At 46.5% G+C, this 23917-nt stretch overlaps 1 protein-coding gene across 1 annotated transcript; it reads right to left on the reverse strand.

Moving 5' to 3' along the window:
- Nucleotides 1-302: 302 nt before the first annotated feature.
- Nucleotides 303-12462, reverse strand: Higd1c (HIG1 hypoxia inducible domain family member 1C). Its single transcript, XM_050163882.1, has 3 exons — nt 12372-12462; nt 4842-4976; nt 303-367 (listed from the first exon to the last, which is right to left on the reverse strand). Exons 1-3 carry the CDS (start codon nt 12460-12462, stop codon nt 303-305), a joined length of 291 nt encoding a protein of 96 aa, XP_050019839.1.
- Nucleotides 12463-23917: the final 11455 nt, after the last annotated feature.

Below are 23917 nucleotides of genomic sequence, written 5' to 3' on the forward strand. Positions count from 1 at the left end.
GTTTTTGCTAAGCTCCTGGTTAGACGTCTGTCAGTGCGCTGCTGATGCAGGTATAGCTGCTGCCTGCACATGCAAGGTCCTGAGCTGCACCTGATATTACTGCAAGGGGGATTGAGTGAGAAAAGGGACATCAGCAGGGCAATTCTCAGGAGACGGCCGTGGCATTAGAATGACTGTGGCACACCAAGACATCAGCACAGATTTTCTGAGGAGTCTGCAGTGGGATCCACACACCATCAGACTCCTTTTCTAAGGACCCACACTCAGAAGGGTCTTGTTCTCCTTGCTTTCAGCTTCTGACTTTATTTTTTGGGTACATCGAAGAAGCGAGGTCTGATGTAGTCCTTATACATAGAATAGAGAACACCTGGAACAGAAAAACATTGCACATCAGTAGTGTCCACAAGACACAGACGCTGACGCTTTCCCACATGCTTCTCTGAAACCAGCACACTTGCTATTGACACAGGTGTGCATGTGCACACACAAGGGACTTATTGACACAGGTCTGTATGTGCACACACATGGATATATTGCCACATGTGTGCATGCACACATGCGCAGACATATTGACACAGGTGTGCATGTGCACATACACATGGACATATTGACACAGGTGTGCATGTACACACACACGGACATATTGATACAGGTGTGCATGTGCACACACAAGGGACATATTGACACAGGTGTGCATGTGCGCACACACACACAGACACAAACTCATAAAGATGCAAATTCTATAATTTTTTAAAATTTAGAAACTAATATTGTTATGAACATGATCCCCAAGTTTACATTTTTGTTGTTTTTTTAAGATGTTTTTTCCATGCTGTCCTGGAACCCAGTATATAGACCAGGCTGACTCTGAACTACAGAGATTCTCCTGCCTCTGCCTCCTGAGTGTCAGGGTTAAAGGTGTGGGCCACCATGGCCGGCTGGGTGACACATGCCAGCAGTCCTAGCACTTGGTGGGCAGAGGCAAGAGTAGCTCAGTGTCATCTTTGGCTGCACAGTGGTTGGAGGCCAGCCTAAGGTACATGAAATCCTGTCTCACAGAGGAACAAAACAAAGCACATCTTGGGAAATGCTTGGGACCAGATGTTTGATCAGATCCAGGCACCAGGCATCTGAATTAACATGTTCAATATCTGCCTGTGCTTAGCAGGTCAAGGGGGTGGGTGGACTCGGAGTCAGGACAATCACTCTGGCTGGCTGCCTCGACGGCAGTTTTGTAGGCTCAGTGCTTTTACCAGCCGAGGCTAGATTGTCTGCTCTGGATGCCCTGTACACTGCAGCCCGCCTGGCTGCAGCCCTTCCTTCTGCCCCTGCCTTCCACTATCAGCAGGACAAACAAGAAGTGTCCCCATACATTACCAGATTAGATTTTCCTGAGGAAATGCACTAGCTGTTGCTTCCTGAAAGCCTATAAGGGCAACCAAGCCACGAACCTTTGGAGGCTCTTCATATCTGTACTGTGACACTTGGTAATAAGAGGACCAAACAGTAAGCACTCCGAGGCTTCGTGTTTGTCACTGATGCCACGTGGAGTAGCTGGATGCCACCACGGATGTAAGGACACATAGGGTGGACAGAAAAGTGGTGGACCGAAGGGTCCTCTCAAGAGGATTCACAGAGACCAAGTGCCCACTGAACTGTGACAAAGAGCTTTGTTGGTAACACTGAAGACAGAAGACTGACACCCGAGAGAGCATTGTGAAGAGATGGGAATGACTGACTCAGGTGGTGGCCAGGAGAGGAGCTTCGCTTTCGTGCACGCCTGTGACTGGCCAAGGCAGCTCTGGAAACGAAAGCTGTTGCCATTGAAGAGGAGTTTGTGGGTGGTGACAACCTTAGCCGCGTGGCTTTGGTGGATGGTCTGGTAACAGTGAGGGCAGGTTTGGAGCAGGGAGCTACAGTTACAGCAGATCTTCAGGTTTGGGACCCACCAAGAGAGGAAACTGAAGCAGAAACTGGTCCTGTGGTATGGAGGCCACAGTGACCAGTGGCTCTCACAGCAGGAGAGGCAGCTGCTGCTGTGGCCAGAGGTTCTCACTGCAGGAAACAAAGCATGGCTGGAGAGGAGAGCGGGAAAGTGGCAGGGAACCCCCCCCCCCCCAGTGACTCTGAGCTGGCCTTGCTGCTGCAAAGGCAGGCAATCCTCAAGGCCTGGCCTGGCCTGGGCCCCCTGCAGTCTGATGATGGTGCTAAGTAAATGTCTTTTAATGTGCCCCTCTAAGGTGTACCGTGTGAAGTTAGTGTACTCTGAAGCCTTCTTGCTACTCTCCTCCAGCAGTGAAAAGTTTAGGGTCCTCACGGGGTTCTGCCAGACTTCATTGGAAATTTCGTTACAATTGCTTGGGTGAAATGTCTTGCCTCCAGAACTCTGGTGCAGTTGAACTGACAGGTCCTATTGCCATGTTAGAAAGTTTGCCATTGAACAGGTCATGTAAGCATTGTCTACTGGGCCAGGAGCACACACGTAATCCCTGTACCAGGAGGCCTGAAGCAGGAACATCTCAAGCTCTAGATAGCCTGGGGTACTTCCTAAGTACTAGCCTGGGCTATATAGTGTAGGACCCCAAAGCAAAGTAATTAAAGAGTTTTGGTACTACCTATGCAGTAAATGCGCTCCATAGGTCCATAAGAAATTTATAATGTCCATAGAAAAAGGGATCAATACATAAGGCCCATAGGAAAACAGCCAACCAGAGCCACTGTAGGAATCTTCTGTCCTGTGTATTCTAGCTAGCACATGTTTGAACATTCTAAATTATTCTTGCCTATCCTATCATGAGGATTGTTATTCTGAGTCTGGCCTGACTAAATAGCAATTTTGGGGTCCACCTTCGACAACCTAGAGATGTTCTGTCTCAAGCAAACCTCAGAAATGCACACCAGGTGTGGTGCTGCACAGCTGAAATCCCAGCCCTTGTGAGCCAGTGTCAGGAAGCCCACCTGCACTGAAGGCCATCTAGGCTACATAGTGAGCTCACCACCACCCAAAATGGTCCATGCAACACAGCTTTATGTCAGTGTGACACAGCTAAAGTCATCTGACAGGAGGGAGTGTCAATAGAAAAAAAAGCCTCTTTAAGATCAGGCTGTAGGGAAGCATCACTTTCTTAGTGATTGATGGGGGAGGGCCCATCCCATGGTGGGTGGTACCATCCCTGGGCTGTGGTCTTGGGTTCTATAGGAAAGCAGGCTGAGCAAGCCATGAGGAAGAAACCAGTAAGCAGCTCCCCTCCATGGCCTCTGCATCAGCTCTGCCCCCAGGTTCCAGCCCAGCTTGAGTCCTGTCCTGATTTTCTTCAGTGATGGACTGCAATGTGGAAGTATAAACCAGATCAACCCTTTAGTCTGCAGCTTGCCCTTTGGTCATGGTGTTTCATCACAGCAATAGAAACCGTAAGACATGGTCCTATCTTTTTTTGTAAGTGCATTGCTCAGTGGGCAAAGCTTCATACCTGAAGTGGCTCCTCCTAAGTAAAGTGCCAAGTGACTACATCAGCTGGTCAGGTAGCTGGGGATGCAGCCACTGCTGTGAGTGGAGCTGGGTGGGGTAGAGGCAGTGCTAACACCTGCCCCTAGAGCAGTGGTTCTCAACCTGTGGATTGCGGCCCCCTGGGGGGGTCACATAGCAGATATCATTTACATTGCAATTCATAAAGAGTAGCAAAATTATAGTTATGAAGTAGCAATGAAAATAATTTTATGGTTGGGGTCACCACAGCGTGAAGAACTGTGTTAGAAGGTTGAGAAACACTGCCATAGCCTGTTACACAGAAAATACCTGTCTTAAAAAGCTAAAAAAAGTGGTCTCCTGTGCCCACATGCAAGGAACTCAGGACCGTGAGGGGTGCAGCCACACACTGAGACAATGGGGATGTTCTATCGGGAACTCACCAAGGCCATCTGGCCTGGGTCTGAAAAAGCCCGGGATAAAACCGGTCTCTGAACATAGCGAACAATGAAGACTACTGAGAACTCAAGAACAATGGCAATGGGTTTTTGATCCTACTGCATGTATTGGCTTTGTGGGAGCCTAGGCAGTTTGGATGCTCACCTTACTAGACCTGGATGGAGGTGGGTGGTCCTTGGACTTCCCACAGGGCAGGGAACCCTGATTGCTCTTTGGGCTAACGAGGGAGGGGGACTTGATTGGGGAAGGGGGAGGCGGCGGTGGGGAAGAGACAGAAATCTTTAATAAATAAATAAATAAAAAAGAAACATAAAAAAAAAAGCTAAAAGAGAAGCTAGGCTGTGGTGGCACACGCCTTTAATCCCAGCACTCAGGAGGCAGAGGCAGGTGGATCTTGTGAGTTAAAGGCCAGCCTGGTCTAGAAGAGCTAGTTCCAGGACAGGTTCCAAAGCTACAGAGAAACCTTGTATTGAAAAACAACAACAACAAAATACCCACCCCCTCCTTAAGGTCTTATCAGGTTTAAATAGTAAGAATTAAGAAGTCTCACCCCTATTAGCCCATTTTCTTCAAGTTTTATTTTTATGTGTATGAGACATGAAAGTATGGTGGATGCCAGATGCTGAAGAAGCCAGAAGAAGATTCCAGAACTCTCAGGTCTCAGAACTGGAGTTACGAGTGGTTCTGAGCGACCGTGTAGGTGCTGGGAACTGCACTTGAGTCCTTTGCAAAAACGGCCAGTGCTCTTAACTCTCCAGTGCCCAAGGCGAATCTTTATAACTGTAGCCTCATACTGTCTCAAGCCAATGTTTATCTTCTACCAAGAACAAACAGAATAAAAAAACAAAAGTGCACACACACAGATGCACGCACCTGCGCACACCTATGGAGGACAGCTGGCCCCGAGAAACCTTACCTAGGGTCACGGCTCCCACAGCGCAGCCTTGGGCAGCGACCCGCACGTGGATGAGACGAAGGGACAGCTTCTCATCTCTTCTGGACTTCAACTTGTAGAGACCGTAGGACAGCACAGCCACAAAACCTGCCACCCCTGTGAATTTAAACCGTGAGTGGCTAGACAGGAGGCAAGTGCACAGGGCAGCTACCCGGAAGATGGGCAGTCATACTGCAGGCTGATTGTCCCTCGCCTAACTCGCTCGGGGCCAGAAGCCAGGCTTGCGGGTGGTGTAGATTTTGAAATATCTGCATTGCACGATATTTTGTGCTGGACCTAGGTCTCAAAAGCAAACCTGTGTATGCCTCACACACCCATTCACTTGGACTGCAGGCGTTTCCTAGATCTGCAGAGTACCTATGCTTTGATCCTGACTCCTCACGTGACAGCAGGTGTGGAACCTTCCCCTCAAGGCATCACGGTGACTGAGATTTTGAAGTATACTGAGATTTTGGATTTCAAATGCTCAACCTGTACCGAAGAGGACATTCAAAAGAGCTATAGCGGAGGACCTGCCTAGCATGGCTGAAGCCTAAGATTGTTCCAAGCATGGCTTGAAGTTGGTGTGGCAGTCCATGTCTGTAACCAGGATACAGGGAGTTTAAGGCTAGCCTGGGCTACATGAGACCCTGTGTGCTGGCTAGGTTTTTGTCAACTAGTAGCAAGATGGAGTCTTCTGGGAAGAGGAACCACTTTTGAGAAGATGCCTCCATCACGGCACCCATAGGTCTAAGAAAACAGGCTGAGAAAGTAAAGCAGATCAAGCCAGCAGGCAGCGTGACTTCGGGATTATTCCTGCCTCCAGTCCCTGCCTCCGCTTTCCTCCATAGCAGGCTGCAAGATGAGATGAACCAAATAGTCGTTTTTGTCACGGTGTTGGTTTTGGTCATGATTGTTTTATTTTATATGCATATGTTTATATACCACGTGTGTTCAGTGCCCACAGAAGCCAGAAAATGACACTGGATGCCCTAGGACTGCAGTTACAAACGGTTGTGAGCTACCATGTGGGTGCTGGGAATTGAACCTGGGTCCTTTTAACTGCTGAGCCATCTCTCCAGCCTCTAGACATGGTATTTTATCACAACTGTAGAAATTTTACTGAACAATAAACAAACTAAAAAATATAGTTTTTAAGAATTTATTTAGAGAGAGAGAGGAAGAGAGATTGAAGGACTGAATCTGGGTGTATTTGGGAATCTGTTTTTCTATTGCCTCTTGCTAGTGCACTGCGCATCCCAGGCTAGCCAGTCTGTCCTCCATCTCACATCTCACATTAGCTTGCTCTTCTTTCTTTCTTTCTTTCTTTCTTTCTTTCTTTCTTTCTTTCTTTCTTTCTTCCTTCCTTCCTTCCTTCCTTCCTTTCTCTCTCTCTTTCTCTCTCTCTTTCTTCCTTCCTTTCCCTTCCTTCCCTCCTTCCTTCCTCTTTCTTTCTTTCTTTCTTTCTTTCTTTCTTTCTTTCTTTCTTCCTTTCATTTTTCTCTTTAAGCTCAAGAGCAATTTTATTAGCATTTAAAGGGAATCCAAGGCAGGCAAACTGTAAATCTCTTCTGGCTTCCAGGGGCACCAGACGCACATGGAATAGAAACATACATACCTATGGAAACACCCATACACATAAAAAATTAAAAAAAATAAATCTAAAAAAAAAGTTTAAGTAAAAATGTTTTTAAAAACACAGTGCTGTTCTACCCTGGGGTTCTCTGGTTCCCCTACTGATTTATCTCTCCATCAGCAGCCACAGTGTCTGGGCCGTCCGAGCCAGGAGGCAGAATGCTTCCTTCCACTTTATCTTAAAAAAACAAACCCCAGGACAGAACACGCTGCGCACACGTGTAGTGCAGGCACTTGGGAAGTTGAAGCAGGAGGATCAAGGAGTTAGAGGTCAGCCTGCGTGACACAGGGAGACTACCTCAAAAAACAAAAAGCCCAAAGTCTTGGTGTTAGAATATTTCCCTTTTGTGAGCAAGGCCTCTAGACTCGTCTCAAGCACTGAAAGATAAACACTGTTTTAGCTGCTGGAGAAGTCACAACTTCCATATGTTACATCTTAGGCTCTAAGCTTGTCTTTTGTGAGTATGTGTATGTGTGTATGTATACGTGCACCTATGTGCACAGCATATAGTGGCCAGCAGACAGCCTAAGGTGTCATTCCTCATGTGTTATTCACCCTGGTCTGAAACTCACCACGTAGGTCAGCCTGGCTGGGCACGGAGTCCTGCAGATCTGCTGGCTCCACCTCCCCAGTGCTGGGATCCAAGTGAGCAGTCTCCATGCCCCTGGCCTTTTTATGTGGGTTCTAGAAGTCAAACTCAGGTCTGCATGCTTACAAGGCGAGCATTGTGGTCACAAAAACCTTGTTGGGATTGTAGTGTGAATGACATTAAACCTCTGGATCTGTTTGGGGAGACTTCACCTCATTGCTATATTACAATATATAACTAATACTAATTCATGGACACAGTAGGTAGTCTGTTTATTCGGGTCATTTGTGATTTATTTCATTGGAATTTTGCAATTGTCAGCACGCATGTGTTAAGTTTATACCTAAGTATTTTCTTTATGATGTCTATAAATGGATTTCCCCTCTTAAACTATAGGGTCTACGTGTGTGTTCATGGTTTACAGAATGCAGCCAATTCTTATTAGGATAAGAAGTTATGGTTAATTGTGTTGGCACAGGAGATCCTAGGGATAGGTAACATCCACAGCCTTCACAGTCTCTTTGGTAGTGTGAAGAAAGAACCAGGGTAAACAATCACAGTGCTGTGTGTTTTATAGACTCATTAGTGAATGGGCTGAGGAAAATGACTAAAGTACAAGATGTATACACAGCAAAAGGCAAGCCAATAAGACAGCGACGACAGGGCCAGTGAGATGGTTTGTTAGCTTGTAGACTGCTATTGGGACCCAGTAGCCTGAGCTGAGCTCCATCTCTGGATCCCACTTAAGGGTGGAAGAAAGCTTATGAAGTTATAGTTGTCTTATGACCTCCACACATGTCCTTTCAATCTCTCTCTCTCTCTCTCTCTCTCTCTCTCTCTCTCTCTCTCTCTCTCTCACACACACACACACACACACACACTTATAATAACACTTAAGGAGGGTGGAGAGATGGATGGCTCAGCAGTTAAAAACACTTGCTGCTCTCCAGAGGACCAGAGTCTGGTTCCTGTAGCCCAAGTCAGGCAGCTCAGGACTGCCTGAAACTTCAGCTCCAGAACATCTGACACCTCTTCTAGTCTCCGGCACCTGCAGGTCACATGTGGGTGCATGCACGCGCGCACACACACACACACACACACACACACACACACACTTACATACAGACATATACACACATTCACATACACAGGCACATATACACATACAATTTTTAACTCCCTGAGTGGTGGTGGTGGCACATGCCTTTAATCCCAGGCAAAAGCAAGCAGATAGATGATCTTCCTAGCTGTCCTGGAACTAGCTCTTATAGACCAGGCTGGCCTTGAACGCACGGAGACTCTCCTCCCTCTCCCTCCTGAGTGCAGGGATTAAAGGCATGTGCCACCACCACCCGGCTCTAAAAAATTACAGTGATCTTAATGCCTCCTAATGTAGAAATTTCACTTGTGGAATATTTTCCAAGAAAATAGCAAAAGTACAGAATATGACACAAAAATACTCATAATTATATCTGAGAAAAATTAAAAGCCCTAAATTGCCTGAACTATAATGGTATATTGTGTTTTTATAAATAAAGCTTGCTTGAAGGTCAGGGCAAAGCAGCCATACTAGTCAGCCAGACAGGCCAGGCAATGGCGGCACACACCTGTAATCTCAGCAGCTACACTAGTTAGCCATAGAAGCCGGGTGTTGGTGGTGCACACCTTTAACCCCAGCAGCCACACTAGTCAGCCATAGAGGCCGGGTGGTGGTGGTGCACACCTATAATCAGCACTAGAGAGGAATACAAGACGGGAGGAGACAGCGCTCGGTCTCTATTTCTGGAGGCAGGATCACCCACTTTTGGTCTGAGGTAGTGGTAAGAGTCAGTGGCTGGCTGCTTTGCTTTTCTGATCTTCAGGTTGAACCCTAATATCTGTCTCTGGGTTTTTTATTATTTGTGTTACACTGAGCAGAAGAGAAACTGTACACTTACAAACTGTTATAAGAAGAGATCTCTGTGAGTTCGAGTCTAGCCTGGTTTATATAGGGAGTTCCAGGTTAGCCAAGGCTACGCAGGGAAGTCCTGTCTCAAACAATAAGAAGAATCATAGATTTTGATTTATCTCACAGTGCTTCAGATTGGACCCCAGGGCCTACGTGTTGGAGGCAACACTCTAGTTCCGGGTCCCATCCCAATAAATCATAGTTGATGGAAGTGATTTCAGATAATCAATAGGAGTATTTTGTAAATTATCTGTATAACACAGTCCATCCTGTGGCAAAATATCCTATAACTATTGTTAAAATTACAAAAGCTAAATGAAACTTCAACAAGACATACAAACTTTATCCTTATTTGTTTCCTAGCTAAAACCCGACTCTTCCCTTGATCAAGTCTGGTTCTGTCCTCACTAAAAGGTTCTGTCCCTTTGGGAGATCTAAGTCAGCGCCGTTCTGTTTCCAGTGTCTGTGGTCTGTAGGTAATTGAGTTTGGCTGGGAGCTTTCATCTTTGTACATTAGACACACTGTTCCTACAGAACACTGCCTTAATGTGTAACAGACACGGAGGTTAATCTGTCATTACCAGGATCTAAGGGGCTTGTTTTTCCTTCTGTTGTTTCTCACTTTTGAGGCAGGGTCTTTTTTTTTTTTTTGTTATGCAACTAAGAACTTATTTTTATNGTATCCAGAAAGGGAATGTTTTTTCATTTTTTTTGGGGGGGGGGTGACTGCAGATACATTTTTTTTCTCTCAAATTACATGAGAATAGGCACACTGTCAACAATCTGTCAGGTTCTCACAGCAGCACATGCCAAATGATGGAAACGGTGCTCCAGTTCAGCAGATGGGGACCTACTTCCTTGTAATAGAGGGACCATCAGAGAACCACTGACTTCCATCATGACATTGCACAGTTAGAGATGGTGGAACCATGAAACTGATTATTATTATTATTATTATTATTATTATTATTATTATTATTATTACTCGAGCGAAAAATATAAAGGTAAGATCAGGAGCCTCTACTCCTGCTTGAGTTATGAGGATTTTTTCAAGTCAGGGATTTTTTTTCTGTAGCTTTGGAGCCTGTCCTGGAACTAGCTTTTGTAGATCAGGCTTGCCTTGAACTCAGAGATTCGCCTGCTGGGATTCAAGGTGTGTGCCACCACCACCTGGTTTAAGTTATGAGGATTGATAAAAGCTTGTCCCCTATGTTGTCGACACATTATAACATATTTAGAGTTATTATGCAACTAAGAACTTATTTTTATTTCAATTAAAATAAAACTATTGTAATATTTAATTTTCATATAACATAGAATGCAGGGAAGATCAGGGCCAAGATTTGTTTACATTGTTAGATCTATGAAGCATAGATATCTTTGTAAGCATGGTATCTTTTTAGAGGTTTTCTTCCTTAAAAATGAGTTTATGTATTCATGGCAAGTTGATTTTCATTCATTTCTTTCCAAGTCTGTGGTGTTTTAGAAAACTCTGATACAAACATATATATATATATCTTAGAAACATTAAAATTTTTAACTGTAATTTCACAAGGGAGAATAAAATATCGATCTACTTTTTTCTTTACACATGTCATACTTAATTGCAGAATAATAAAAATGCAGACTAAATAATCTCTGAATGTCCTCTTGAGGAGCTTGTAGTGTTTAACATGTACAGGAGACCTAAGTCTGGGTCTATAGCATTCAGCTGTTAAAAGTTATTGGAGTCCTTCACAGACTGAAATTGGATAGATTGGAGGCTTCTTAAAGATGTGAAACACTCTACTTTTTAAGTTCCGAGACCTTACTATTTATAAAGAGAGGCACTTAGAACAGAAAAAAAAAAAGTATCACGATAAACCAAATCAGCATGTGCAGTAAAGGGTATAAAACTTTGAGTACTTGCAGCTTTTCTGTTTCAGCTGAACTCGTTCAATTGGAAATCAACTCAAGAGGCTTTTATAATACAGCAATTCAAAACACACTAAGTAATCTGAAATTTAGCCAAACAATGGCAAAATGAAAGGCATACACTTAGAGTAATACACAAAAACATAAAAATAATGCGGAACCTCCAAAATAAAGAGAAAGCTAAATTGTCCTACAAATTGTTTAGTTGTTATTAACCTGTGGCACATGGGTAGAGGGTACCATTCTTACAACAATAATATGAAACTTGAATACAACAGCCCAGAATGTCTTTCAAAGCTTTGCAAAGAAGTAGTTTAAAAAAGACAAACGAGATTTATTGAGGTTTAGTTAGCATTTCATCCCATGCTGAGTACAACTTTCTGATATTCTGCATTCTGTAGTCTTAAGTTCAGAGTTTGGAGCTGGCCAGAGTATGGGCATGGGTATTCACATCATGAGAAATATTACAAATTAGGGCCTTTTTCATGACGAGTCAGTTGTTAATTACAGAGGCTCTTTTTGTTGAATGGAGTGGAGGATACTTAAGAATCCTCCAACTTAGGTTGCTTCTGCTAAAGTGGGAATAATATTGCTAATGAGGATAATAAAGGAAAATGATCGATAGATAAAGCAAGAGTTGAGGCAGGGTCTTTCGTGGCTCACACTCGTCTTGGTGTGTCACACACTTACTCCGTAGTGATGTTGACCTTGGAATTCAGATCTTTCTGAGTGCTGGACTTAGAGTGATCTGCCAACCTGCACTCATCCGTAAGACTTGAACCTAGCGCTGTGAACAAGCTAAGCCAACTCCACCAACTGAGCTGCATCCCAGCCCCCTAGGAGTAAAGTTCTCAATCATACTTGACAGTGATGCAGGGAAAACCTGTAACAGCACACGCCAAGACTTACAAGTGATGCGCAGAACAGAGACAGGCAGTTCTAGCCGACCCTCAGCCAGAAACGTGGGTCAATTCAGGGTGTTCTGTTTGCATCCGTGTGAACTAATTATCTTAGATAGACCTCTAGGGGCCGACAAGATGACCCAGCAGGCAAGGGTGCTTGCTGCCAAGCCTGATGTTCCAGGTTTGACCCCTGGAGCACACATAGCAGAAGAAGAGAACCAGTTCCCAAAAGTTGTCCTTTGACATGCTTGCTGTGGCATGTGTGTGACAGCCCCGCCCCCCAAATAAAAGAGTAAATATAAAAACATGAGATAGGCCTGGGATGAAGTGTGTAAAACTCAATAAAAGGATAGCTAAGATCCACTGGCGTGTGAACTAGAAAGTATCCCCCAAGCTCAATCCATGCTGCCCTGAGGGGCACGCTTCAGAGAATCAGAATGCACGCACACGGGGAGAGTCACCCCAGAGAGGCTGAGCTCCTTCTCATCGTGGTTTTCCTACAACCATCAATGCAGGTACTTACCCACAGGGACAAACGGGGAGTCCCTTGATTTCCTGAGGAGACGGGACAGCTGGCCTTCATCCTCAGCTGCTGACCACTCGTCTGAAGGCATACTTCTCTCTAGGGACAACAGAGACCTGTGTGGTTGCTGTCATCGTCCCAAGAACCTGTTTCCTGCTGCTACGCTGCTCAGAGTCTGTCTGATCACAGGACAGGCTCAGAGTCTGTCCCTCCCTCCATCTCACTTACTGCAACTGAATCCCAAACAGCGGGGCAATATTACAATATGTGGAGAGAGAACCTGGCAGAACTTGAGTACAATACCTGGGTCCCTATTCAGTCCCCTTTCCCAGTATGACATTTGAAGTCATCTGGGACCTCAGGACTTCTCCCCAGATACCAAGACCACAGGCTTTCTCTTAGAATGACGTCGCCAGCACAGCCAAAACTAGACTTCTGATGTGCAGGTGATGGCGGTAAAAGTCTTCTGGGCTCCAGAGGATAGGGCTACTGCTCTGCACGATGCTCAGTGTGCGGACAACTGCTCAGATATCTACTGAGCACCCCAGCACCAGGCCAGGCAATGAGAAGTGACTGTCCTCATCTGCCAGGGGTTAATGAAGACTCAGAGACAACTGAATTGCAACAGACTGAGTGGTCCAGTCTGGTGTGTGCACAGCCCACCTTTACATGTGAACACACACACAGCACATGATATTCAAACACAGTAGCTCCACTTTATGGATGAAATTTCAACAGAAAATCAAAGCCAGTGAGAGGAACCATACCTGCACGTGCTGGAGCCCAGCCGCACTGCTTGCTGACTCCTGCAGGGCCTGAGCAGCACAGGTGTAAGGCTGCCACAGATCCCTGCGATTTCCAGCTGATTGATGATCACAGGAAAACAGACAACCCTAAGGGAGTGGCCAGCTGGCATTGGCTGAGGCAGCAGCTGCCACGAATGTCAGGCATTGGAAGATTCTAGGTTTCATTTGCTTTTCCAGACAGGGTCTAATGCTATAGATAGTCCTGGCTGTGCTGGAACTCGCTCTGCAGCCCAGGCTGGACTTGAACTCAGGGATCCATCTGCTTCTGCCTCCCGAGTGCTAGGATTAAAGTTGTGTGCCACCACACCCGGTTAGAAGAAAGTCTGACTGTTCAGGGGGTTCCTGGGACCTCTGTGACTGTGACTCTTAGATATCTCTGCCCAGGACTGAAGGGAAGGGAAGTGTGGGGTACCATCAGGGAAATGCCATCCAAATCCAAGATCCAGTTTATCGCTTAGGAATCTGGCACAGTTCTGACCATAGGCTGGATGGAAGGACACAGCAGATAGGAACAAAAGAGCACTAGCACAGAACAGCTGGGGCTTGCAGCTCAGCCGAGGAGCGCCTGCCTCACATGCATGAAGCCCTAGATCCAAAGCCAAGCACAAAATAAAACAGCAGCTCACAGAAACATGAATGATAGGAGCAAAAAAAAATGTCTTCCGATGACCAAAAATCAGATGGACAGCAGATGAGGATGAAGCCAATTATCCTGACTCCAAGGGTTCTAGAAGCCCCTTTGCTTCAGTAGAGGCACCTGCAAGAGACGTCCCACCTGCAGCCTGCACAGATACTCAAGTCCACCAACAGCCTTTAAAAAGGACGGCTGCCTCTTGGCCAATCCAGAGGTGTTGTGGGAAGCAGCGAAGGCACTGACTGCCAGCCCGAAGGTAACTTGCACCCTAGGCCGTGAGCGTGCACCCTGTCCTGGCTTCTGTTGTGCCGTGACACTCTTGAGTCTGCAAAAATCTCCCCATCCTGCTTGCACCTTCTCCAGCTCCAGTTCCACCCATCTCAGCGTGAAGGCCTTCAACCAAGTAGAGTTCACGTGATTTTTTTTCCCTTACGTCTTTTAACTGGAACTCTGGCATGGGTTCCCTCGCTCTCTCTTCCTCTCCTCTGGTAAGTTGCAGACTGTTTCCCCTCGCTATGCTCTTTGGGTACATTTGGGGCATCCTCTTGCAATAGAAGAAACTCACATTTTGTCACCTGTTTAGAAAAAAAAAGGGTGGCTGGGTGGTGGTGCATGCCTTTAGACCCAGCACTTGGGAGGCAGAGGCAGGCAGATCTGAGTTCAAGGCCAGCCTCATCTACAAGAGCTAACTCCAGGACAGCTAAGACTGTTAAACACAGAAAATCCTGTCTCAGAAAACAAAACAAAAAAAAATGGCTTGCATTTTTTACTGCATTTCTCTGTCCTTCGGGGGTGAGGAGCACACCTGTAGAGGATCGAGGACAACCTGTGGGAACTGGGGCCACTTCCACCATGGGGATCCCAGGACTCGAACTCAGACCACCAGGCTTGGCAGCAAGCACTTTACTGGTTGTATCAGCCCACGTGGAGTTTTCTCTAGGATCCAGTCGTGTCCTCGTGACGGACAGAATGCCTTAGCTGACTTTAACTCTCATGACCCTGATATTTTACCAGTGCAGGCTTTTTCCCTTCACAGTTCTGTGAAGCAAATCCGTGGCCTAAGGCGCGCAACCATCCCAGCCTCCAAGCTGGTTATTTTGTAGGATTCAAGCGTGGTTGCCCTGTTTTCTCCTTAGACTAAGATCAAGCATTTTAGGCAGACTGCCTGTGCTGTGTTGTGTGATGCCAAGAGACACCACCTGAAAACCATTCTCCCATCCAGGGCTGTGCTCTTAGCTGTTTACTGCCCTGCTGGGGGTAGTGATGGGAGCTAACCTGTAACATCTGCCAACCTCTATGGTGTAAATAGGCCAATTTCAAGCTAGTGTCTGTGACCATGTAACTTGAAGTAGAGAAGTGTTTTTCTCTCCTCTGCTGGTGTTGAAACAGAGTAGAAAGACAGGAAAAGAGAAAGGGACCTCACCCCAAAGCCAAAGTCTCTTGCCAGCTGAGAATCCAGAGGCCCAGGACTTGAAGCTTGCTAGGAGGCTGGTCCACACAGAGACACTATTTATACAGAGGCGGTTTCAAGTGAGAGAGTTAAATGGCAGTGATGCACGTGTAACCGATCATGGAAGACCTTTGAGCGTGGCCTTGCCCTTTTCCCAGGTGTAAACCAGGTATCTTCTGGGAATTACAAGCAAAACTTTAGAGTTTTGTTTACAATAAAACACCTTGTATTCTCATGTAAGTTCCTCGGGAACACTTGAGCTGCAACCCCAGGGCCCACGGAAGGACCTGCGGGCCAGCCTTGCATCCTTAGGCCAGGACAGGGGATGTCTTGTCCAGTCTACTCTGGGACTCTTCTGTCCCTCTGTGAAAGGAATGCTGATGTCATTGCTGAGGGGTAATGACGCAGGGCAGCTTGAGTTTGGCCTTCGGGGCAGGTGGTGGCAATTTAAGCACTGAAAGTCTGACTCTGGCTTTTAACTTTCCCTTGAATAAACGAAGCAAGGGCTGGGGTCGTCTGTACAAAGGGCAAAGACATGCAACTGCTATAGGGACATTTAAGGCGAGTGCTCAATCATCAAGAAGCCAGTGACACAGAGTCCGCTGACAGCATACGCCTGCAACCTTAGCACTCAGCACAGCCAGTCTGGGCCCGAGGGTGTGAGAACATGACTCAAAAGAAGCAAAAGGTTGGTGTGGGTGGGGTGGAGAGGTGCACCATTTCCTCCTCTAATGTAGATGTGGGCTAACAGCGCTTACTGCTTCTGTGGAACCCATCCTGTTCCCTAGGAATACCCTCACCTGTGACACACCAATAGGACCAGTCATGGTGGCATGGGCTTTTAATGCCTGTGCTCAGGAGGCAGAGGCAGGTGGATCTCTGAGTTCAAAGTCTGCCTAGTCTACACAGTAAATTTCAGGCCAGTCTGGGATACACAGGAGACCTGGTCTCAGAAATAAATACATAAATACAAGTTTTTAATACACAGAAGGAAGCGAGTGAGGAAGGATAGGAGCGAGGGAGGTGAGAGAAGGTGCAGCGGCTTGCAGGAGGCTCAGCCCCTAGGCGTCACACAGAGGTTTCAGAAAGGCTTCTGAAGTGTTTAGGAGTGTTAGAGAATAGATGAGACAGTGTGGCACCCCAAGCAGGGAACGCAGATTTGTAGGAAGACAGTGTGTGGGGCCACGATGGGAGCAGAAGCTAAGGAATGGGCTGTGGCCGTCAGAGCTGTGCCCCAGCCCCACAGTGTCGGAGCCTGCCTTTCCATCTCGATGCTTTTATTTGGGGGCTGAGAGCTGAATTCAGGGCCTTTGTGTCCCATCATTGCTGGGTCCTCTTTACCTGTGCATTGTGTACAACTGTGGACCTTATGGCCTTATGTGTCTAGACAAGTGTTCTACCACTAAACTACATCCCTAGCCCTGACTTTGTATTTTATTTAATTTTTAATGAACTTTCTATTACATTTATTCATCTTATTTTGTGTGTGTGAGAATTTTAAATGTATAATGTCTGTGCAGCAAGGGCAGTCGGAAAAGGACATCAGATTTCCCAGAACTGGAGTTTCAGATGGTTGGGAGCTGCCGTGTAGGTGCTAGGAATTGAACCCTGGTTGCCTGCAAGAGCTCTAAAGTGCTGAGCCCTCTCTCCAACCCATTACACACAGGTGTGTAGGTTAGAGGTAAACTTGTAGGTTAGAGGTAAACTTGTCCTAACCATATGTGTGCCAGAGGTGTAAGGGGTTATCAGGTTTAGCATTAAGCCTTCTCACGGGCCCAAACTTTGCTCTTATTTATCTGATTTTTTCAAAGCGGTTTGTCTGTATAGCCCTGGCTGTCCTCGACCTCACTTTGTAGACCACGTAGACCACGGTAGCCTTGAACTTGGAGATTTGCCAGCTTCTGCCTCCCAAGTGCTGGTATTAAAGGCGTGTACCACCACTGCCCAGGAAGCTTTGCATTTTAAATAGAGGATTTTGAACTCTGATCTGAAAGCCATGAGTCGCCATGGAGGGATTTCAGACAGGGTATAGTGCAGGCCAGGTGTGGAGGGTCAAGCTGGAGTCAAGTTTGCACAGGTAGAGCAGTGGGCGCGGAAACAGTGGCAGGAAGCAAGGAGGGGGTTCTAAGATGAGATCGTGGTTTCAGCTCAAGTAGCAGTGACAGAAGCCATGTTACCAGATAAAAACCACAGAGGAGCAGACTGGGGTAAAGAAAGGCCCTGGTTTGGATGAGCACTGAGGGTCAAATTCAGGCTTCTTGCACACTAGACAAGCATGGTGCTGGGAAGCAGCCTCTCTGCCCTGCAGGAATTTTTTAATTTTCTGTGTAAGGCTGTTTTGCATGCATTTGGTGTGCATGCAGTTCCCATGGGGGCCAACAGAGGGCGGAAGAGCCCGTGGAACTGGAGCTACAATTGGCTGTGAGCTGCCAAGTGGGAGCTGGGAACTGAACCTGTGGTCTCTGAAAGAGCAACCAGTGCTCTTAACTGCTGAGCCATCTCTCCCACCCTTGCTTGTTGCTGTTTAAAGGGAAGATCTACGTTTTTCCCCCCTCAGATTCTCAAGGTTATCCATGTTCTTCATAAAGCTAAGGGTTGGAACCAGCTTTTCCCAGTTTGGCGTGACTCCTCCCTTTTCCTATGTACTTGTCATCCGGGTGTGAACACTTACCAAATGTTTATTTTTAGAATTTTCTGAGGAGTCTAGAATACTTGAAATCCTAGCCAGAGTATGAAAAGATAAAGGCAGCACAGAAAACTGTGAATTGACAGTTTATCAGTCAACATATTAATCTTTTTGAGACAGGGTCTTCTAGACAGCCCTGGCAGTTCTGACACTCTGTAGACCAGGCTAGCATCTGCTTCCCTCGTGCGGGGATTAAAGGCATGTGACAATGTCTGGCATCTCACCAGTTTATTAGTAATTTGATTTTTCCAACACTTCCTCCCACTTAAACCACTTAGGGTGATGGGTTACAGCACCCAATCTGTGTTTTGGAGAATCTGTCATTGGGACTGGAGAGATGGCTCAGTGGCTAAGAGCACTTGCAGAGGACCCGGTTTGTTTCCCGGCACCCATGTGGCTCACAACCATCCAGTTCCCCTGGGCCCAATGTCCTCTTCTGACCTCCACAGGCACCTGGGATACATATGGTGCACAGATGCAGGCAAAACACTCATGCACAAAGAATATCTTTTAAAAACACTAATACTACATATTATACCCTAGATCTTGTGTGTTGAATGCCATACAAGCACATACATGTATTCACAATTGCTATATTTCATTGAAAGGATAAAAAAACATATTTAAGAAGAAAATAAAATGCTCCACTAATTAAAAAAAAAACTGAATCTTGCCGGGTGGCACACGCCTTTAATCCCAGTACTTGGGAGGCAGAGGCAGGGGGAGGCAGAGGCAGGCAGATCTGAGTTCGAGGCCAGCCTGGTCTATAAGAGCTAGTTCCAGGACAGGCTTCAAAACTACAGAGAAACCCTGTATCAAAAACCAAAAATATAAAATAAAATAAAAAAAAAAACAAGAACCAAAACACAAACCCTGAATCTTCAGAAAACACTGTAGTGCATAACTCATGTTTGGATTCCTAAACTGCATTTTAAAAAACATATCTTTTTTTCTGGTTAGGAAGGCCAGCATCATTCTGCTTCTCAGATGTGCCTGAGGAGTGTGGCTGCAGCCAGAGTGAGCCAGGAGCCGCCACAGGCTCAGCACTAACACGCCTTGCATTATGTTGTGTTCTTGGCGCCGTCTCCTCTCGCTCTCCTCATCTAATACAGATGTAAGGTCCTGAGAGCCAGCAAGGGCACAGGAGCCTTTAATCCCAGCACTCGGGAGGCAGAGGCAGACAGATCTGAGTTCAAGGCCAGCCTGGTCTACAAAGCAAGTTCCAGGACAACTAGGGCTGCATAGAGAAACTGTCTTGAAAATAAACAAAATACCAGTAAGAGATAGCAATTGGATTTAGGTTCAAGTGTTGGTCCCCTCACCCCTGCACCCACAAAGCTGGGCAAAGTGTTGAAGAATCTCTTGACAGTTGGCCCTAAATGCTGAGATAAGTAGCTTAGGTTCAATTTTATGGCAGATGGGTAGGTAGCTTCATAACCTGAATGCAGGAGCAGTTAAGTGAAGCTGTTCTGCGAGAGCCTTGGCAGTGGTGCGTGTGTGCAAGCCAAATGACCTGCATCCCAGGCCCCACAAAGTGAAAGGACAAAGCCAGTTCTGGAGTTGCTATCCCCTGACCTCCACAAGCACCGCAGCAGCTGTGGGTCCTGCACAGGCGCAGAAAAGTAAAAGCCGTGGGGTTCAGGCCAACCTGGGCGGCTTCAAAATGATAACCAGGAAATAATTAAATGAAACTATTCCCGGAACTGATGTGTGGGACACTGGTGTGAGCGTGGCAGGTCCTGAGTCTGTTTCCTAGGGAGCTGACTGAGCATTTTCAGGCTTAAGAGGCTGGCTTGGGTCAGAGACTGCAGTGACAACACTTGTTTGTATCCCAAGGGGCTGTTTAATGAGCTGGTTCTCCTTGCCTGCTGTAGGTAAAACCCGAATGTCTGCAGCCCCATGCCTGCCCAGCTGTTCAATGGCAGTTGTTAAAATGGGGTCGTCTTTAAATTCGCAAGGAAAGCTTTGCATAATCACTGGGTCTCTCCACCCTGGGTCTGGTGTCATCTGATGCTTTGTTTTCCTCTCTTCTCTCTCAAACGTTTAGGAGAGGCCAGCCCAGCAGCCATGCTGTCCCTGCAGAGCCCTGATCTGCTCTGCCGCTCTCTGCAGTGGGGAGTGGGCAAACTGCCGCCACCTTTGCCCTACCCCTTGGCTCCCAGCACACGGACATGTGTCATCTGCCTTCCAGTCACAGAGCAAATGGTCTCATGTTATATTTCACATGACGGTTTTGGGGGATCCTGGCTTTATTTCCCCTAGCAAATACAAGTAGGTTTCTGTGGGGTTCACTGCCAGGCAGCAGCTGGTTGTTTCTCGTCCTGTGCCAGGTGTTGCTGCATTCCTGCTTCTGCCTACGTGCAGGAGTGCGCAGCTCACGGTACACCCCCCAAGGAGCTCTGCCAGCCCCATTGGCCTCCCACGGGGTGTCTGTGGCTGAATTTATTGTCGTGCTATCTTAGAATCTTCAGTTAGCATTTCTATTGCTACAACCAAAAACCATGACAGGAAGCAAGCTGGGGAGGAAAGGGTTGATTTGCCTTATATTTTCACATTGCTGTTCATCACCAAAGGAAGTGAGGGCAGGAACTCAGGTAAGGTAGGAATCAGGCCATGGAAGAGAGCTGCTTACTGACTTGCTACCCAGGGCTTATAGAACCCAGAACCACCAACCCAGGGATGAACCACCCACTATGGGGCTGGACCCTCCTCCATTGATCACTAATTGAGAAAATACCTTACAGCTGGATCTCATAGAGACATTTCCTCCACTGAGGCGCCTTCCCCTCTGACTCTATCTAGTGTGTGTCAAGTTGACGCACGAAACTGGTCAGTACAATGTGATGTTACTGGAGGTTTTTTACTGTGTGTGTATCAAAAGTACAGATAAAGGGGTCCAGTGACCTCAGGTCCACTTTCCAATGGACTGACATGATTTAAATAGAGGAAGAATGGGGCTGGAGAGGTGGCTCGGTGTTTAAGAGCATCAGCTGTACTGGACAGTGGTGGCACATGCCTTTAATCTCAGCACTCAGGAGGCAGAGGCAGGCAGATCTTTGTAAGTTCGAGGCCAACCTGGTCTATAGAGAGAATTCCAGGACAGCTAAGGCTGTTACAGAGAAACTTGTCTCGAAAAAAACAAACAAAAATTAGCTGCTCTCCCAGAGGACCCAGGTTTGGTTCCCGTCACATATATGGTGTTCACAACCTTCTGTAACTTCAGTTCCAGGGTCCTGGCACCATCTTCTGGGCTCCTTGGGAATCATACATGCTTAACACGCATGCACATAAATAAGAAAAATAAAGAATAGGGGCAGGGAAGTAGAGGTGGTCAAGGTGAAGTTTAGTGGAGCCTTGTGTCTGTTTCTGCATAGAGATTGCGTCTCTTACTGCCTGGGCGGCAGGGGTGGCCCTTACTGCCTTTGGTGGTGGTGATGGTGGTTTCTATGGGAGCTTACTCCTGCAGAAATAGCCTGACACCAGAGACAGTTGCCTTCCTCTGGCCCAACAGGCTCTGCTGCTCCTGTCATCCAAGTTGACTGCAGGTCACTCAAGAGCTGAAGGTGTAGTGGTGGCTGGACCAGGGATGATGTAGAGAGGTCATGACATAGGTGGTTTTTAATTTAACAGCCGAATAGGGGCTAAAGGGACAGAGTGGGACAGATATTTATGTCTGCCTTCGAGTCAGGGAAATCATGAAACTATTGAAGTGCTGTGTGGTATACAGAAAAGAGCTTTTCAGTTTCCAGGAAGAAAAGGGTATTGATATGTATGTATCCCAGACCAGCTTCAAAGCTGCCATTCTTCTGCCTCTGCTTCTCGAGCAGTGCTGTGGTTAAAGCACGCTCCCAAGCCTGGCCTAAAGACACCTTAAGATGGAAATCTCTTATTGTTGACTGTTAGAGGCATGGGATGAAGGGGTCTGTCCACAGAGGGGACAGACAACAGTGCCACATACTTGAGGACTGGGAAGGTGCAGCCTTATAGACTTGTGGGGCTTTTGTTTGTTTTTAGGCAGTCTTGCTCCCCATCCAGCCTAGCTTTAAATGTCTGCTGCAGCCTGAACTGGCCTCAGACTCGCCATTGCTCCTCAGTCTCCTGAGTTCTACCATCTCGGGACTGTGCCACCTTACTGGGTTGTTTTGTTGTTTATTTTGCTTCTAGAAATGCTACATTTTTGACTAGTAATCTTTGGAGTTTATATGCACATCCTAGTATAATTATCCAGGTTCTCAAATATTTTCCTTTAGAAGAAAAATATTATTTTGCTTAGTCACTGTTATTTTTAAACTGATTGAGGAATGGGTGCAGTGACCTGCCTTGGTCTTGGCTCTTGGTCACCACGACTTCTGCCTGTTCTCTGGCACAGGGTGGAAAGAGTGCTCCACAGTTCACTAGGGAATTCCTATGATTCTTCAGTGCAGCCTGAGTGGGGTTTTAAGGGCTGAGCGGAAGTGAATAGGCCTCTCTTGCTGTTGTTGATATTAACGTCCATGACACACCACGCTGTCCATTGCTCGAACTGACAAGCAGGAATTTAATTACAGTTAAGTACTGTGCTTTTCAAAGCCACACTACGAGGAAGGGCTGGATCTGGGGCAAGAATACAAAAGGAACAGTTATACAATATTTGTCCTCCTTTCAACTCGGAGGACGTAGAACATCGGATCAGAGAACCTGGGAATAAATATCAGGTATTTGAATGTTGCAGGGCTGTGAATCCAAAACCGCCCACCCTTCAGGCTCTGGTGCCTTGCCCAGCTTTACTGTTTTGAGTCAGGGCCTCACTATGTAGTCCTGGCTGGCCATATTGCTTCTGCCCCCTGAGTGCCGGGATTATGAGTGGTGCCACTATACAGTGATGACCTCCCTTTCTTAGTTACCTATGTGTGGCCATGCATCTGTTGTGTAGAGGTCAGAGGACAACTTCTGGGAGTTGGCTGTTTCCTTCCACTATGGACAAAGGGGACTGATTCTTGTCAGGTTTGGTACCTTTGCCCATGTGGACTCCCTTGCCTGGTTTACTTTCACTTTCTTGAGCATGAGGTTCTTCTTTCATTCAACTGTAGCCCACGCTGCACATGCCCCTATTCTCTGGAATTCGGCTAAAGAATCCTTGCTCATCCCTGGGGAGATGGGATAGCATTCTCTGGCATCTGTGTGTTGTCTTAAAGATGGCTAACTGTTCCATAGCTTACTCAAGAGTAGAGCACAGAGTGTGTACTCAGTATTCTTACTCAGTTAAGTAAGAAATAAGCCAGGAGTATAGCTCAATCAAGAACCCAGGTCAACACCAGCGCCATAAAAAATAGCAAGGTATGTGGGTGTGTGTGAGTGAGTGCTGGGAAGGATGAGGCAGACCAGGGATCCCACACCCAGATGGTTACAGCAAGAAGATCAAGAGTTCCAGGCCAGCCTGTACTACATAGTAAGACCCTGTCTCAAACAAGACCTCAGCATGTATTAAATGTATTATTACTTCATTGCTTTGTTTTTGTTTTTCTTTTGATAAAGGAAAACTTAATGTAGACTAGGCTGGCCTCAAATACAGAGATCTGCTCCAAGTGCTGGGATCAAATGTGTGTACCACTCCACCTGGCATTTCCTTGGTTTCTTTCTTTCTTTCTTTCTTTCTTTCTTTCTTTCTTTCTTTCTTTCTTTCTTTCCTTCCTTCCTTCCTTCCTTCCTTCCTTCCTTCCTTTTTTCCTTTCCTTTCCTTTTCTTTCTTTTTGGTTTTTCGAGACAGGGTTTCTCTGTAACTTTGCAACTAGCTCTTGTAGACCAGGTTGGCCTCAAACTCAGAGCTCTGCCTGGTTCTGCCTCCCGAGTGCTGGGATTAAAGGCATACACCACTACCACCCGGCATCATTCTTTTTTAAATTTTTTTAATACTTTATAAATAATACCAATCAATTCCCACTTCCTCTCTTCCTCCCACTTCACTCTCTAGTTCTTTCATTCTTTTGTTCC

Source organism: Alexandromys fortis, unplaced genomic scaffold (genome assembly GCF_014885135.2).
Source record: "Alexandromys fortis isolate MF-2015 unplaced genomic scaffold, M_Fortis_MF-2015_v1.1 scaffold_125, whole genome shotgun sequence".
Lineage (NCBI taxonomy): Eukaryota > Metazoa > Chordata > Mammalia > Rodentia > Cricetidae > Alexandromys > Alexandromys fortis.

Excerpts from the sequence above, each read along its gene's own strand:
- Higd1c (XM_050163882.1), bottom strand. The coding sequence starts at position 12,462 with ATGCCTTCAGACGAGTGGTCAGCAGCTGAGGATGAAGGCCAGCTGTCC. Across the intron at positions 4,977-12,371 it reads CTCCCCGTTTGTCCCTGTGG|GGGTGGCAGGTTTTGTGGCT; the intron begins GTAAGTACCTGC and ends TTAAATTCACAG. Across the intron at positions 368-4,841 it reads TGTGGGAGCCGTGACCCTAG|GTGTTCTCTATTCTATGTAT; the intron begins GTAAGGTTTCTC and ends TTTCTGTTCCAG.